Consider the following 17798-nt stretch of genomic DNA (forward strand, 5'->3'; position numbering starts at 1 on the left):
GTGCGGTAAGTATACCCAGATAAACCTGGGACCACCCGGATCACCAAGTAAGTGGTATTCACACGTGTGTGTAAATGTTTTGAAGCTATCATGTCAGCCTAAAACTGAATGCATGTGTGTTGTTGTGTCCAGTGATGTGGTGTGAAATCAGGTCTGATTAAGTCGTAGAAAGGTTGTACTTTTTCTGCGTAATCTAAAATGTATGTTCTGCCAAAATTTAGAAATCGTTATATGGATTGCAAACCTTTTAGTTCTTTGGAGGTTGGAGCAACGCACACTTTTCTAAAAGGTTGACTGCCACTCACTCTCCTGTCTTCACTTTGACAGCTCGTATCCCAAAAATAGGACTTTGAGATGGGCAATCTTTGATTTTTTAAAATTAAATTTGTAGCCCAAATTGTCGAATCCAACAATTACATTGTTCATCCTGCACAAGTGTTCAAGTAATTCATCGTCCGTCATATAGATGTCATCTACATAGAAAACTCCAAGCCAAATCAGAATAAAAAAGATCGTATAGACATGAAAGAGGTGAAGCTGAATCAAGGCTCATCAGATTTCCGGTCAAAAGGGCTGGGCTTGTTATCGGACACCATTATAGTATTATCAACCTATTGGTGGCTCTCTGGATCGTTTTTTCTAAGGAATTGTATGACGTAATAGGCAATTCCATGTTTTTCTATCCACATATGTATCCGTAAGAATGCTTACCAGTCGAATCATAGAAAGTAAGCATTGATATATTTCAAGTAGAAAACTTCTGTCCTGAAGAAGGTGGTAGATCTCACTGCACCGAAACGCCGCATCGACTTTTTGTAGTTTTCTTGTTTTTAATATATATTGATTGTAGTCATTTGATTTTTAATTGTAATCATCTGCACAGAAAGAATGGATTGTTTCTGATTGTAATTTTTATATGTATATTGATTTTAATCCACGACTATGAATAAAATTTGAATTTGTATATTATATGAACAATTTTTTATTCTGATATCTGAAATATTTTACATATAGGTGTTTGTATTAAGGACTCATATGTGAATAGTGCGTTTTGAACTAGTAACGTATTTTGACAATATAACTTGATTATTGTAATCCCCTAGGATCACTAAATAGTACATGATTCCTGCAGCTATGAGTGTTATTTTTTGTTTAGGGACTTGTTTTACTTTTTATCTACAGTGCCACTACCACCCCCATGTATTCTACAGTGGTGTAGGTAGTCTCTGGCAACCACTGAACATGACAGCCCTGATTCCTCAGGGATCGTGGAAAACAGGACAGTACATTTCGCTCAGACACTCGTGGTCTCTTGTGCTCAGAAAATACACAAGATAGCAATTAGGACTTTTCAATAAGTATTTCTTGCTCAAGCGTCAATCTTGTGTAAAACATGTGTGCTGTGACAATAAGGAGACATAAGCATATAAATGATATGGCAAGTATCCTTATAGTAAATAGTAGATACATTCCTACCATAGTGCTAATAAAATGAACATGAGCAGCTCAGATAAAAACAGTAGCACTTGCATATTCCTAAAATGCACGACCTAAAATAGTTTGCCTAACTGTACCTATCCTAGACCTGTGAGTGTAGCATGTATGTGCATATGTGTAGGTATCTATCTATAGCCAAGAAATCCCCAGGGATGAACCAGCCCCCTCACCTGATGGTTGAGAACGAAGGACCCCGTATCTGCTTCGAGGATGACACCCCGCATGGGATGTCAGACTGCTGCGTGTCGAAGATTCAGCATGCAGGACCCCTGTCTTCAGCTTAGAAGGAATTCTCCTCTAATTTGTCGGGGGAGTGAGGGTCTTTTACACTAAAGTGGTCACTCCAGGGTTTTTTCTAGAATCGATACGTTTTTCAAACAACCATGGATGTTTTGAAAACAATCATAAATGTTTTGAAAACAATCACCAATGCTTTTCTAAACAAGTGTGATCATTCACAGCTGGCTGTTGGCCAAGGATGAAAAAAAAGTGGTGACCCTTATACAGAATAAATCTGCCGTGCCTGGGGACATGTTTGTGGGCGTCAGGTACAGGGATTGTGGTAGAATACTTAGAGCCTGGCGTTGAAGAGACCGGAGCAAGCTACTAAGTAAAAGATCACCTGTTTTGAATCGTTATTGCCGTGTGGATGGGACAATGTATGTAAAATGGGGTATATGATGAACTCTCCTAAAAAACACGACAGGATAAGAATGGAGAATGAGATGCAAACCAAGTAGCAATACCATGCGCCGTACCTGGAAGTACACTACGTTAGAATGGGTTATGTTATTTTGAATCAAAATGGAAGGACATGAATGGTGGAGACTGATGCTCCAGAAATTGTAGCTTTTATTCGGACAAAGAGAGCACAGTGTTAAAGTATTAATCAGTTGCTATGGTTACATTGAGTATCTTATAAGCACGATTGATCGAGGGGTTTCCTTGAATACATATCAATTGCCTTATCCCTTTTCCAGAATGAGGATGTTATTTTTAAAATACCTTTATGACATGAGCCCAGTTAAATACTCATAAGGGCACTCCTTCCTCCTAACTATATTCATGTTACATGTTTTAACATCAACAGGAGCAGCATCTTTAATTCTATGCTCCTACGCCCAGCCAAGTAAAGTGGTCAAATAATCAATTGCTTTAGACACTGACCAAGCACGGCCTGGTGGAATAGTTGTCCTACCCCACGTATTTGTCGGCTTCCTTTTCAGACATGTTTACAGACAGAGGTACTGAGTACTGCCATGGCAAGACTCAACTGGACAGTAGTATGCCATACCTACTTTTTAGTTTCCATTCTTAAATATCTGCTACTTCCTTCTGAGTGCTCCAATTCTTGTTTGAGTTTACTCAGGGCCCTGTGTTATAAGAACAGGACAATGTATCCAAGTTGAGGTGCACCCTCATATTGATAAGGAAACTGACTAAACATAGTTTTACAGATTCCAATCCCTGAGCATCATTTCAACGTTAACTGTCACCTCCAAAGAGGGAGCTGAGACACAGTAATTTTGCCAGTATACAAAAATAGTAATCCATATAATTCAGTCATCCCTGGTTTGATTTCATGCTTGACATCCATGGTTGTCCCACAGATCGCAGCAACCACTTCTTCCTCACTATATTGAGTTTTGTTGATGAAGAAAGGGCATATTTTCCCAGCAACCATTGAGAACATTCGCAGGATAAATCTTCCTGATGCCTGTCTGAAACTGTAATCGGCTTGTTTCATCATCACATGTGGGTCAGAGTGTAGTTGATGTAAACATGAGGAATGAAAGATGAATAACTTGATTTGTCAAGCAGCACAACTCAGTCACTCAATTTCACCCTTGGTTTACTTCGGGTAGCAAGTTTCAAGTCCATGCAATCATCTTCCTTCGAGCACATCTCAATCTTTGTGCTCTGGTCATTGTGATGCCTGCGTGCCAGTCCTTGCAGGTCGGATGGTAAGACGGTTGCAGCCTGTGCTAGCAGTAGCTGCTCCTGGATGCTGATTTCACTGGGTGGATGCAGCTCATGTTCAGATGTCACAGCCCTGCCTAGGCAGTGGAGGGGGCCTCTTCAGTCAATCAAGCTAACAGCAGTGACATGCAGGTACAGCCTCACAGGACAACTGGATTAGCTGCAGGGTTGTGTAGTACTGCCTCCCAGGCCTATCAGTTTCACAGTGGTGAGGTTCAGTTACTGCATCCTAGGCCGATCAGGCTTACATGGGGGAGCTGCAGTTGTTCCCTTGATTGCTGATCAGGCTTACAGCAGTGAGGTTCAGTTGTGGCCTCCTAGACTGATCATGCTTACAGAAGTGAGCTACAGTTGCGGCTTCTGAGGCAAGTCAAGTTTACAGTGGTGAGGTGCAATTGCAGTCTCCCAGGCTGATCAGGTTCACAATGGTGATTTGCAGTGGCAGCAAACTGGAGTCACAGCCACAGTGGACACCAGATACAGCCATGTCTGATTGAAACAGCCTTTGGTGCAGTTCTCAGCTTGGAACCATAACGAGATTACAAGGGTCCATGGGGCCCCCTCAAGATGCAGTTCGTTCCTGGCCCCACACTATGATAGCATCTCGTTTTTCTGGGTGCGCCACACACTAGGGACCCACTGGGTTTCTCCTCCTTTACAATCTCTCCTCCTTCAGGGCCAGGCACGCTCCTTCTCTCTCTCAGCCAGCAGGCTGTCAGGTTTGTAGACACCATATATACTCTCAGCTGCCCAGTGTCTAGACAAGGAGGCGCTGACTTCAGGTGGTATCCTTTCACTTTTGGGAGCCTGGCTGCCAGACAGACACTAGCCCTGGTTACACAACAGTTCTTCCAGTAGTCTGTGGAGTACTCTCTTCCTTTACCCAACAGAACCTGGGACTGTAATAAAGTGGGTGGCACTTTTATTCACATTTTCTGGAAAGGCAATGTAATGCACTGTCTCCTGTTTCAGAGCTGGTTTCGGTGGTTCTCCCTAAAGTGCCCTTCTCGCTTTCTTGGCACAACCCTTGTGGAAATTGATGCTTTGCAAATCAGGTAGCACTGGGGCTGTCTCCAACGAGGAGCGTCCATCACATGAGCACAATGAAGTGTGATATCTCTGCTCCTGGCAGTCATCAGCCTTTCTAAAGTAGTAATCAGTGGCAATGGTGCACAACTGATCTAGAAATGTCCTCATCATGAACTATAGAAACTGCAGTCTGACCCTTCACTCTCTCATCCACGAAATTGTAGTCCACAGGAAGAACTAATCATTAGCCTCTTTCTAACAAACTCTTCATGGAATTTCTGAAGGTTGTCTATCCTCAACCTTCTCAGTTAATGACTGGATTTCCACCTTCCAGCCACAGGAATGAAGGCCATACACTTCCACTGTCTGGGGAAGCTGTCCATATCCTGCACATTGAGCCATGCTAAACAAGGAACATCCAATATGGATCCTAGTGGTTGCATTACCTAGACTCACACACAGAGTCCTACTACTATGCATGTATCAGACACTCACTGTACATGCACTTGACATACACACATGATGTAAATACAAGTTTTGAAGAGCTACATAACAGCCATAATAGAAGAACTTTACCCAAAAGGGGTCAGCAGACCACATTATCACTGACACAGATACAAAGATCTGATCACACTATAAATTACAGAACATAGTATGCTGCCACCACTACTTTATGTGCTACAGCCTGGCCAGAATGAGGATATATTTGGTGCACCCCACCAGGGCACAGGACAAGACCTGGAACTCGCATGGTCAGGGACAGGTCTTGACCTTTGTGCACAAGCTAGATCAGTGTAAGTCACTTGCAGTCAGGCACTCGGGTCAAGTGAAAACGCTCGTACACATTGCAAGGAAAATGCTCATCCCAATAGCCTGCTACTTCTCTTTTTTAAGGTAAATTGATACATTTTTAATTGACAGATTCTCTCTAGCTCCAGCAATCTGGCTATGGTTTTAATCCTCTCTCAGGAAGATTCTGGAGGATAGAGCAAGTCATTAGACAGTCACGTAGTATGGATGCGATTAGGTTGGAGTTAGGTATGGTGGCAAGTTGGGTCCCTGAAAGCCTTAATAGAAGTACTGAAAGTTGAAGTGAACCTCTGCATGTGATTATGTAGAGATTTAGGGTCTGATTATGAGTTTGACGGATGGGATAATGTGACGGGTATCCCATCTGCTGTATTACAATTCCATTATGTCCTGTGGAACTTGTAATACTGCGGACAGGATGCCAGTCACGTTTGTGATAAAGTATCCAGGCCCTAGATTATCAAAAAAGTCAATCTAAAGTGGCCTTCAAGTGGGAGCTTAGAAATGTAATTAAAGGAGTACTTTATACCCAAATACATTTACCGTTTCATGAGAAGAAACCTGCAAATTCTTCTTACAATTTTTTGACTCTTACAGTAGTTGTATACTGTTTTCTACCTTCGTCATCGAAAGGCATTTAGGAACTTTCAGTTTGGACATAAGGGTGTTCGGTTAGTCGAATGCTTCCTCAAAGGTTTCCCTTCTTAAAACATTGTTAATTGCCTTTGTAAATGTGATTCTATTGTTAACAGTTGCTACACAATGTGTAAGTGTGGCAAATTGAAGTGAGGTCACTCTAAAGTTTTATTGCATGATTTTGTTATCAAACACCCCCAATTACAGTTTGAGTCTGGAGCAAGTGGCCCACTTTGTATTAGCATCTAAAGATCTGTGAATGTTTGTAAACATGTTTCAAAGGTTTGAGAGATCATGTGTTGGAGCATCCATTAATGGTAACATCTGACCTGTATGATGCATTAGTAATACAATTATGGTCATGACCTTCTGTTCAAATGTTGGCATGGTTTTGTAACTTACTTGCTTGCTGTAATTGAGTTATTACATTTCTTTTGTGCAGGTTTTTGAAGATGTCACTGACCCTGCTGCTGTAGCAGAACTGCTAGAATGTATGTATCACACAGAGGGTAAAAAAATGAATATGTTTTGTGGGAGAACGTACTAAAGTGATATAGGTTATGATGTTAGTTAAATCTTGTTTGAGCATGACATTTATAACTTAAATATCGTTGATAAAACTATGAAAAGTTTATCGACCAAAGACTCCTAGGAGGTACTTTTCCAAATGAGAACATCAAAGGGTTTAGTAATTTCCTTCTGGGATTCGATTTCTGATAGACTATCGATTGCAAAAGTAGCATGTGGACAGAATATTGAGTAAAAAATATCGAGGAGCAAAAAATCGAGAAGGTAAGTCCAAATAGTTAAGTATAGTAAAACTTTGCTTTCCCAGAGAAACTTACTTTCACTATATTTTTGTCCTTCATATTCTTGACACTATATTTTGTCCACACGATATTTATTCCTCGATATTTTGTCAGAAGGTCCTGGGATTTTGTGAATAAATTAATCCTGGATTTAAAAAGTAGGTTTCCTGGTGCTGGAAACACATCAGACCATTAGTGAGAGTGCTTGAGAAATAAGCAGTTTATGCAAAGGTTTTATGTTTATTTTTTTCCAATAAACTAGGTGATTGGCTAGAATGCACAGATTGAGAGGGAGACTGTTCCAAAAAGTGTCGCCAAGGAAAAGATCTGCCTCCTTCTTTGGAATGGCAGAGATTTTGAGGTGGATCTTAGATGATGATCTTAGATGATGTCCAGGAGAGTAAAGCGCAAAGTGAGAACAGTAGTTGCTGGGACCAACTCCTCCTAGTGTCTGTGCACAGTGACTTGAGGATAATTTGCTTGTTGAAAAGGAGCCAGTGAAGTTTTTCCAAATGATGATCTTTTTTCTGTCCAAGGCATTTTTAGTCATTAAAAATAAATCGACATTGGTACATGCAAGAATACATATTGGCTCCTAGGGTACAGGTTATTCTTTCCTTTGGATGTCCAACCTCTCTCCACACTTTACCCCAGATCAGAAAAATCAGAGCATTCACACCCACCCGGTAAATTGCAATACGCCATATGGAATTGTATTTCATGTAAATGTGAGACAGCCCCCAACCTCCAAACGTTCATTACTATAAATCGGGGATCCCAATGGCTCTTACACGATAAAGTAAGTGATCCTCGTCTTCTGGACTAAACAGAAGTTCTCTTCCAATTAGTTGCTATCACCTGCTTTTGCTGCTAGCAGCATGTTTGTCACAAGGGCTCTACCATTGATTGACAAACCTTCTAGATTCTTGGGCCGAATAATGGATGGAGTATTCCACAAGTTCTATCCCAGAGTCCATCTGATGTGACAATTGGACCGCTGTAGTCGCCGTGGTGGTCCGTGGACCGGTAGACTGGTGGTCCACCTACCTTATTGCGACTTTAACAGTTGGACCGCCATTGGACCGCTGCTCCCACCGGGGATCTGTAATCTCGTGGCGGTGGTTCAGGGGTCCTTGTAAGTCATTTGCTGGCGGTGCCACTGCGGCACTGCCGAGCATATTACGAGTTTCCTCTCTGCCCTTCTTTTCATGGCGGTGAGCCCACCATGAAAAGGGTGGCGGTGAGGAAACTAAGGGGGCCCTAGCTGGGCCCCAAGTCACCTCTGTGCATGGTGGTGCATGCAGGGAGGACACATGGTGTGTCCCCCTGTATTTCTGCATCCCCTGTTCCTGCACGGGAAGAAATGCATGTGCTGCAGCATGCACCACCCACCGGGATTCAATTCATAATCGGACGGGCGGTCTGACTACGAGTTTGGTGGTCTTCCTGCGGGGTGCAGGCCCCTAGTACTTCCTTCTAACACGTTTGCAAAACCAAGCATGACCAAAAAATAAGCATTTTATTCCCCCCTTGCTCTACATTGTCTCCATTTGTGTTGGGGTACATTTTCTTTCATTCTCACAATCATGTACGTTATGTTGTGTTATACTTTATTTATAAAGCGCACGTACATCAGATTGGTTTCATGGCGCTACTCTAAAGGGTACTTAGTCCTGGGATGTTACTAGTATGCCTGTTTAAATAACCATGTCTTTGGGAGCCTTCGAAAACGCATGAGGTCTGTACAGGATCTGATTTCCAGAGGCAGGGAATTCCAATATCTGGGGCCTAGTATGACAAACCTTGTTCCACCGAGACGCTTCAGTTTGAAGGAAGGTAGAGTCAGGAGATGCATATGGGCAGATCGCAGATTGCGGGTCGGAGTGTATCTTTCAATGAGATTGTCAGTGAATTTGGAGCTTTTACCATTCAGGAACTTGAAGATAATGCATTCCACCTTAAAGGTGCATCTCTGAGTTATGGGGAGCCAATGCAGCTTCCTCAGTAGGGGAGTGACATGTTGACGCCTATTTTCCTGAAGAATCAGTCGAGCTGCATGATTCTGTACCAATTGAAGACGGTGGGTGAGATAAGCAGGAATGCCAAAGTATAGAGAATTGGCATAATCTATATGGGATATCACCATAGTGAGGACTGCCTGTATTTTTGCTTCCTGTGTAAGGAACCTACTGATTTTCCTTATTTTACTCAACTGGAAAAAGCACGTTGAGATTACAGACCCTATTTGAGTCTTCATTGTGAGGTCACTATTAATTATGACCCCCAGTGTTTTAGCAGATGTTGAATGTTGAAGGGGTAGGGCGCTGTCCCAGCTCTTTAGTCCAGAAACGGGAACTCTAAGGATTTAAAGGGCCTTCTGTTAGAATCACTTCCGTCTTATCTTGATTTAACTTCAGATGGTTGCTGTTCATCCAGTCACAGATGAACAGCATTGTGGTCTGGAATTCATGGATGGATGTAGGAGAATTACTGATGTTAAATACCAGTTGGAAATCGTCTGCGTAATTAAAAGTGTGAACTTTCCTTTCTTTCAGGGCATACATCAAAGGAAGAAGGTATAGGTTGAACAAATAAGGGGAAAGTGAGGAGCGCTGTGGAACGCCGCATGTACTACTCATCTTGGGGGTTGTGAACTGGACTAGGCGGACTGCCTGAAATCGGTTTCCTAGAAAGGAGCAGAGCCATTCAAGGGCTGAGCCTTGGATTCCTGCTTCCTTGGCACGGTCGACCAGTATATTATGATCGACCGTGTCAAATGCTGCAGAAAGGTCCAGCAGCACCAGGGCCTCTGGAGAGCCCCTATCAGCCTCCTCCCGAAGGGTGTCCAATACTGTCAGTATAACTGACTCTGTGGCGTGGGCTGGGCGAAACCCTGACTGATGGGCGTCCAGATAATCAGACCGCTCCAGAAAGGCAGATAGACTTCTGGCCACATGGGCTTTGAGTAATTTGGCCAGGTAAGGTAACAAGGAAATAGGGTGGTATTTAGTTAGAATTTTAGGGTTCGCTCCTGATTTCTTCAGGAGGGGGATGACAATAGCCTACTTAAAGGTGTTGGGTATATAGCCCTGGTACAATGACTCGTTCAGAAGGGACATAGCTGCACAAGGGAGAGCAGTAAAGGCTTCCCTTAGGATCCAAGGGGGGCAGCAATCCCTAGGTGAGACGGATTTTACTTTTATCAACAAGTCCAAGAATGTTTCTTGACTTATTACTGGAATCTGTTCCAAGGTACAGGAGTTCTTAGGTATTGTAGGACATGCAGGGCTCGAACATATAGGGATACTGGCTTTAATGGCTTTGATTTTATCGATGAAGAAATTATTTAGAGAGTCACATAGTGTCTGCGAGGGTGTGAGTTTTAGTGTCACTCTGTCGGGGTTAGATAGTTCCTTAACTATCAAAAACATTTCTTTTGACCGATTTGTGGAGGTAACAATTTTTGAGGAAAAATATGCAGCTTTTGTGATCAGGATGTTTTTTTTGTAATTTCTATGTGCAGCTAAGTAGGTGCTTTTATCATCAGGCAAGTATGTACTTCTCCACCTCCTTTCGGCTTGTCGCAGAGCTAATTTTGATTTCTTTAAATCAGGGGAAAACCATCTCTGGGCCTCATGACGACGTGCTCGATGTACTCTCCTAAGTGGGGCATGTTTGTTGCTAGCTGTCAGTAGCCAATCAGATAGGTCTTTCTCACTATGGTTGATAGAAGATTGGGCAGGCGGAATTGTGTTGGTCAGTGTCTCGAAGAATTGACTTTTATCAACTCCTAACTGATCCAACCTCAGGTGAGGGTGTTTTAGGCCTGGTGAGATTATTAATAACAAATTTGATTAAATGATGATCGGTCCATATACAGGGAGTGACCGCTGGGTTAGTCATCGCTGGGTTGGATGACCATGCCTGGTCGAGTATATGCCCTTTAATATGTGTAGCAGCGGTAATATGTTGATTGAGATTGAGTCCCGGGAGTAAATCCGTTAGTTCAGCTGAATGGGGACCACCTGATGTTTCGTTGGCCCAATAATTAAAATCACTAATCAGCAATATTTTTGCATGGTTTGTTATTAAATGTGCCATCTGTCTGTTCACCCAAGGACTGTGGGAGCAGTGGCATGTTCTGGGGTGGTCTATAGAGTAGGACACAGACCAAAGGGGCAAAATCAGATTCCAATTTGATCACCAGGTTGTCTACTAGTGGTAAGTCAAGAGAAGTTAGTGCTGTAAATTTAAAATCCTGGTGCATTATGGCTGCTACTCCCCCCCCCCCCCCCTTCACTTTTCCCTGAGGGCGGTTGGCTTGGAGGATGTAAAAGTCACTGGGTAGAGCCGCTAAAATATCAGGGGAGGAGTCCTGTGTTAGCCAGGTTTCTGTTAACAGCAGAATATCTGTGCTGCCTCAAGAATACCCCTCTTGCTCAAATTCATCTGAAGCTATGCTTTTTCCTTTTTCCTTGCCCATACAGCCATGTAACTTAAGCGAATCCACCAGGTTCTTCCGTACTGAATGGGTTCCGAATTGTGTTTTCCAGTATAAGAAGTAGGGATACAAGTATGGGCAAGGACCCCTGTCATGGGGATAAGTAGTCGAGAACCATGTTTGTTCCTAAATATGCCTGGTTGGGTGCACATGTACAGAAATTAACTCTCTTTTAATTCCCTTCATCCCTGATGTTGTCTCCCAGAGTATCAAGATCACTGTGTATTGTTTCATGGCCCATACCTATTGAAGTATTATCTCTCCAGATGCCTCAGGTTTTTCAGATATCAAAGCTGCTACTTAATGGAGGTTGCTGCACAACCAGTCAATCCCTTGGTAGTTCTAGCACAGAGCAGACAGGCTAAACTTAACGGCAATGTGTAAAGTTTTTATATAGTACCAACACAGTAATAATATCATAAAGTAATAAACACAACACTTGAAAAATCCTAAACTAATGTTGAAAAATAGAGTGAATTTTAATAAATTAAATAACACAAAAAGACAAAAGTCCAATAGAGGTAACCAGCGATGTAAATGTGTACATTTTTAAATAAATTTGCACCAAGGAGCATTAAGCCGCCATGATTAATCTCCTCTGATGGCCCTTCAGAGTAAGGGTCGTCGGAGGCTGACCTGTCATTCTGACCACCTAATTTAGATGGGTGGAAGGACAGGTCAGTTTTCACTGCCCGTCACCGCCAGGAAAACCCTTGTGGTAAGAGCCAATGCAAAGTGCTAGATGCTCACCATATCATAGGAAAGGACTGCCATTGCAAGAGGAGCATTTTTTTTTTCAAAAATAAAATTCCATTTCAGGATTTTCTTTTTTTAAATAAAGAAAAGGAATCTGTTTGGTATAGGGCTCCATAACACTGACGGAGCCCTGCTTCAAACAGAAAAATGCATTTTTAAGAACCACGGTGACGATGGTTCCTGCCAATGCTTTATAAATGACCGTCAGCTTAGCAGTCGTTTATAAATCTGCCAGATGGTCTCTCCATCCAGGTGACGGAGTAATTTACTCTGTCACATTGGCGGAACAACTGGCCATCCACCAATATATAAATGAGGCAGTAAGTCTAAAAAATGTAAGTCCAAAATCTTCATTGGAGTTAGGCAGCAGCTACAGCCAAGGAGGGCTCCATGAGATTGGATAGCCAGTAAAGCTGTTGGGTTTTGGCAGGAAAGCTCTGAGTGGGGGAAATTCAAATTTTGCACACAGTGATGGCCCCTCGCCAGCCACATACTTTTTGGCGCTTTCGCCGGTCAAGATTTAGTTCACACTGTGTCACTTTTTTTGAGCTTCGATTCTTCAAGTAGGGCAATGCTGCAGACTATAACCTTCTCTATGATGTGCCACTAAATCACCTTCGCTGCTACGGAAAAGCTCTAATCAGGCGAAACCTGAATCTCTAGCTCACGTGCACCCAACCCAGGTCAGACCGGTTTGGCCGGTTTTTCCTGGTCCTCTGGAGGTCTTTGGAGCCAAAGAGTTTCTAAGCCCCAGGTATTCATTCATAAGTGGTTGAAGAAGTCCATCCAGACTCAGACAAGGCTCCAGGACCTCCGGGAACAGCACTTCAGGATCAGGACTCACTTCAGAAGCAGGGTCAGGTCAGGTCCAGTTAAAACTGGTCAGCTGGGTAGTTGCAGGAAAAGCTTCTTGATGCTTGTTGTGTCCCTTTAGCTTGAACAGCTCTTCTAAGATCACAAACACCTGGTTCTGTTCTCTTTTAATCTTCCTCAGGTCCAGTAGTGTTCTGACGAGGGTATTAGAGATGCCACATTTATGCCTGGTACCCGTTGTGCCTGGGTGTGACTTTTGGCTTTTCCCTAACCAATTGCGTAAAAGTTCCCAGTGGCTACCGTACCCACTTTTGCAGCACTTCATGTGTGCCATTCTGTAAAAAATCCCACAGTACCACTCTCTGCATAAATCCAAGATGGTGGTGAAACTTTTCTCCCTTTGTACAGAACCTGTGTGTCCACCCGAGAGGTGTGGCCAGGAAAATGAGCAACCCCTCCTCTGTGGTCACTTTGTACCAGTTCTGGGGTCAGCTCCCTTCCCACTGGGATTGGTGCCTGCCTGGCTGGGTAAACAAAGTAGGGGCCTGGTCAGGTGTCATCTGACATCCGCGTGTGACAGGAGAGACCTCTTTGAAGTTAATTAAGTTGCTGGGCATTGCTCCAGTGGTCATTCTAAAATAGGAACAGAAACACGTTGCCACTCCCAAGCCTTTATCTCTGCTCTGGAAGCAGTTTTCACACCTCATTCAGGGTTGAGCACTCAGAGGGCTGCAACTGAAGGTTAACACAGAATAGCCTCCAGAGGCTTCCGGCAGAGAAAATGTAACTTTTGAAAAGTACATTTTTCCTAATATTTTTTACAAATCTGACTTTACCAGTGAATTGGGCTTTTAATAAATATTACAAAGAGTCCAAGAATTTAATTTCTAGTGGTTTCCTAGATGAAGATAGCATTACTAAATTAAATATTGCATCCCAGCTCGTTTGGAAACCGTGTCCATAGAGCTGTACGAATCGGCTCCACGACTCGGTCTGTCCGAATGCCATTCAGAACTGATTCGGACAACCGGAACCGTTTCCTTGCATCGTAATCTGTCATCTGGTGTCAATTCGATCAGAAACCTAGGTTCCGAATCAGATTAGCTGGATCCCGTTTGGAGCCTTTCTGGACGGCATCATACTCGACCTCTAAATCTACATCCCACAGAACGTCATACCTTGCATTTGGAGGTCTTTTAAGTCTCATGCTCTTCAAAATCCTACAAACCAAATCATTACATCCTAACGACTTACCCCTAACGAAGGCATGTCCAGCAGAAATAGCTTACCTATAACAATTTATCATCCGATAGCTCAAACCCGTCTCAAATTGCTCTACTAAAAAATGTACACCTTCCACTACTGACGCCTCCACTGGATCCAAATCCCTCTCCTTGTACCAAGAAACCCAAAAGTCCCATACTACTTTATAACTTCTCCTATTGCCCCATGCCCAAGATTCTTCGAGCAACTCTGCAGCCCCCTGCGAAAGGCCCTTGGATGCTCTAGAACTCCTGACACCTTCCAGACAAGAAGGTTCAAGACTCTGTTCAGCACCAAAGGATGTTTCTCTCCTTCCTTGTTTGATAACAGACCTTCTTCTGCCGACATAAACAATGGGACTTTGCATGCCAGTTCTAATACTGCTGAAAACCACGCCTGAGACACCCAAAACGGCGTTACCAGTATTAACTGACACTTCTCCTTCCTCACTTTCAGAAGTACTCTCTGAATTATTGCAAAAGGTGGAAACGCATACCCCCTCATCTCCGACCAACTTTTTTGAAACGCATTTATTGATGTTGCACCCGGATCTGGTAGTCAACTGAAATACTTTTGAATCTGGTATGTTAACCTTGTTGCAAACAAACCCACCTCCAAGGGCCCAAAGATCGGATCCATCCTCGTGAAAAACTATCGCTTCAGCATCCTATCGCTGTAATCTTTCACATGTCTTGAATTCCAATCTGCCACCAAATTCATGTTTCCCTGCAGGTACTCTGCTCTCAATGCAATCTTGTATTCCAGACAGAACATTCACAAATCCTTCGCAATGTACGAAAGACCCTTGGACCTGCAACCTCCTAACCTTTTTATGTAAGACACAGAAGATATATTGTTCATCTTTATAAAAACCGTCTGACCCTGTAACTCCTTCTTGAAACTTCTCAAAGCATACAAACCTGCCTTCATTTCCAGACAATTTATGTGTAGGCCCTTCTGGAGGCCTGACAAAGTACCACCTATCTCTTTTACTCTCAACCGAGCTCCCCAACCTAATCCATTGGCATCTGTTACAAAACAAAATCTGGCACACAGCCAAAAATGGCTCTTCCATTCCATGTCTCCAGATTGTGCATCCACCAACTCAACTCCTCCTTTGCTTCCTGATTCAAATGTACCCTCAATGCATCTTCTTCCACTCTCTGGAGAGCCTAGTAGTGTAAGGATCCTGGAAAAATCACTTCAATTGATGATGAAAACAACCCTAAAATCCTTACCAAATCTCTCAAGGTTAAAGTTTCTTTCTGTAATACTCATATAACCTCTTTGTTTATCATACTTTCTTCTCTGGCAACAACAAAACATTCCCACTCGTGTCTATTTTGAAACCCAAAAACTCCATACTCTGAGATGGAGCCAATATTGATTTGTCCATGTTTATCAAAAATCCCAGTTTCTCTAAAAGATGAATCACTTCCTTTAGTTATGAATTCAATTCCTTCACATCCTGAGACATTAACAAAATGTTGTCTAAATAAACAATAAAACTAAATTCTCTGTCCCTCAAATAAGCTACTACTACTACTCTCATCACCTTTGTGAACCACCACGGTGCCGAAGACAGATCAAATGAAGAACAAAAACTGATATACCTTGTTCTTCCATCTGAACTGCAGAAATCTCTGACTTTCTTCCTTCATAGGGTCAGTGAAATAAGCATCTCTTAAATCCAATTTCACCATCCAGTCCCTTGACTGTAATATGTTCCTAAATAGATGGATTCCTTCCATCTTGAAATGTCTGTAAACCAAAGACTGATTCAAACTTCGCAAGTTTATTACCCATCTCCATCCTTTGTCCCTTTTCTCTACTGAAAACAAACTGCTTACATAGCCTTTCAAATGGTCCTCTACTAGACATATCGCACCTCTCTGTAACGTTGCCTCTATTTCTATGTCTGCGACCCTTATTTGTTCCTGAGTTAAACTTAACTATTTTTGTTCTTTTTCCTGAACTGGTAATTCTACTATTTCTATGTCGAACCCCTGGACCATATTCAGAACCCACGGGTTCATTGTTATCTTTCTCCATTCGCCCAGAAACAAACGTAAACGTCCGCCTACTCTTTTTAGTGAAGAACCAAAAGTGCTCTTCATACTCGCCTTATGCACTGGAAGCTGATTGACATCTTCCCTGACTACTACTTCTCGTTCTGCTGAACCGTCCTCATTGTGAAAAAAATCCAGAGGAACCCTAAAAACCTCTTCCTGCGGTGTAGAACATTGTCCTCCGGAAGCACACCGGTGGAAGACCGATTGCAGTGAGCATCGAGGAAGACCGATTGCAGTGAGCATCGAGGAAGATGCGGATGACGCCAAAACTGCTGCCTCGCACCCCCGCGGTTCACAGCTCCCAACCCCAGCTTGTGGCTCCCGTGCGGTTCTTTGCCTCCTTGCATCTACACAGAGGGGCTTCAATAAATTCATCATTGAGCCCCGGACAGCCGGGTAGCCAAGTGCGGACAAGTGGTCGGGTCCGACCGTGTTTCGGCCCCCCGCAGTGCCCCTGTGCTCTTGTCACCGCTGGTAGGTGTGAGCAGGGGGAGTGAAGCAGGAAACAGAGAACAGAGAGCAGCGTGTGGAACAGCTACTGCCACCCCCATCACCCACTTCGCCCCCACGGAAGCGGCTCGGTGGACCGGGTGCGGCTGTTGGGTGTGGCCAGTGCGGTCACGGTCAGCTGTGGCAGTCCAAGTGGTGTAACTGCAGACACGGGAGTTCACCGGAAATCTAGAAACCTTTTAAGGTCCCCGACAGGTACCGTTCTGCCCCACGTTTGCATCATGTCAGACCTACGTCAGCTACGTCAGCTTCCGCTTACATTTATTATATAGAGAGAGATCTAATCTAATATACTTATACACTCGCTGGCTTGCTTGTCTTCTTGCTACTAACACTGTACAAACCATAATCCTCAACCCTCTTACTGCCACTGCCACTGATTGAGGTGCTCTGAAGAGTCTTGCTGCTTGCTGTAGGAAAAGAGCAGTAAGTCGTGCGAATTGTAGGGCTGCTGGTAACGCTCCCATCAGTCAGTGCGCTCAGTCCACCAAGGAGTCCAGGCAGCAGTGGAGCTGCGAGCCGCGAGTACTTTGAAATCGCGGCCAGGGCCATCTCCAAGGATAGACGTAATAAATAGTACTGAATATATAAGGAGGACTTTGGAATGGCGCCACGAAAGATAAAACCAAGAAAAATCTGCAAAGAAGCACCAAAACAAACTGTAGAGACTGAGACGACGCCAGCAGAAGAAGGGCCAGGTGGGGCGGACTTGAATACTCCGGTGAAAAATGATGAAAGGGAGCTGAGGAAAATTATAAAGAAACCCACTGCAGCTAATAAATTACAAGGCTGTGGCTTAGTGTCCAAATCAATAAAGGACTTCGTGGGGAAGCACTTTAAGAGAACACTTACTCCAGGAAAAACCCAAGACCAAGAGAGTAATATAGAGTTACCAAGTGTAGAGGAGTTTGCGGAGACCGTTGATTCCTCCCTCATACAGAGTGACTTAAGCCATATTACTCCCCTCATAGTACCAAGACTCATCTTCGCCCCGGATCTTCTCCTCGACAGAAGATGAGAATTGTAACGCCCTGAACGTCTCAGGATCGTTTAACAGACACGACAATGAGGACGCAACCACTAGTGAAGGGTTAGTTGTTTTAATGAAGGCAAATATAATAC

General features: G+C 43.4%; 1 protein-coding gene across 5 annotated transcripts in view; it reads left to right on the plus strand.

Annotated features, from left to right (window-relative positions):
- The window catches only part of SPATA6L (spermatogenesis associated 6 like), a 497016-nt gene that overhangs the window by 61440 nt on the left and 417778 nt on the right, over positions 1-17798 (plus strand). For all 5 annotated transcript variants that reach the window (XM_085632931.1, XM_085632940.1, XM_085632934.1 and 2 more), the window contains exon 3: positions 6395-6443. In XM_085632931.1, the coding sequence (XP_085489057.1) occupies positions 6395-6443 (49 nt within the window). The remainder of the gene's footprint in view (positions 1-6394; positions 6444-17798) is intronic.

This window comes from Triturus cristatus, chromosome 2_1 (genome assembly GCF_964204655.1).
Source record: "Triturus cristatus chromosome 2_1, aTriCri1.1, whole genome shotgun sequence".
NCBI lineage: Eukaryota > Metazoa > Chordata > Amphibia > Caudata > Salamandridae > Triturus > Triturus cristatus.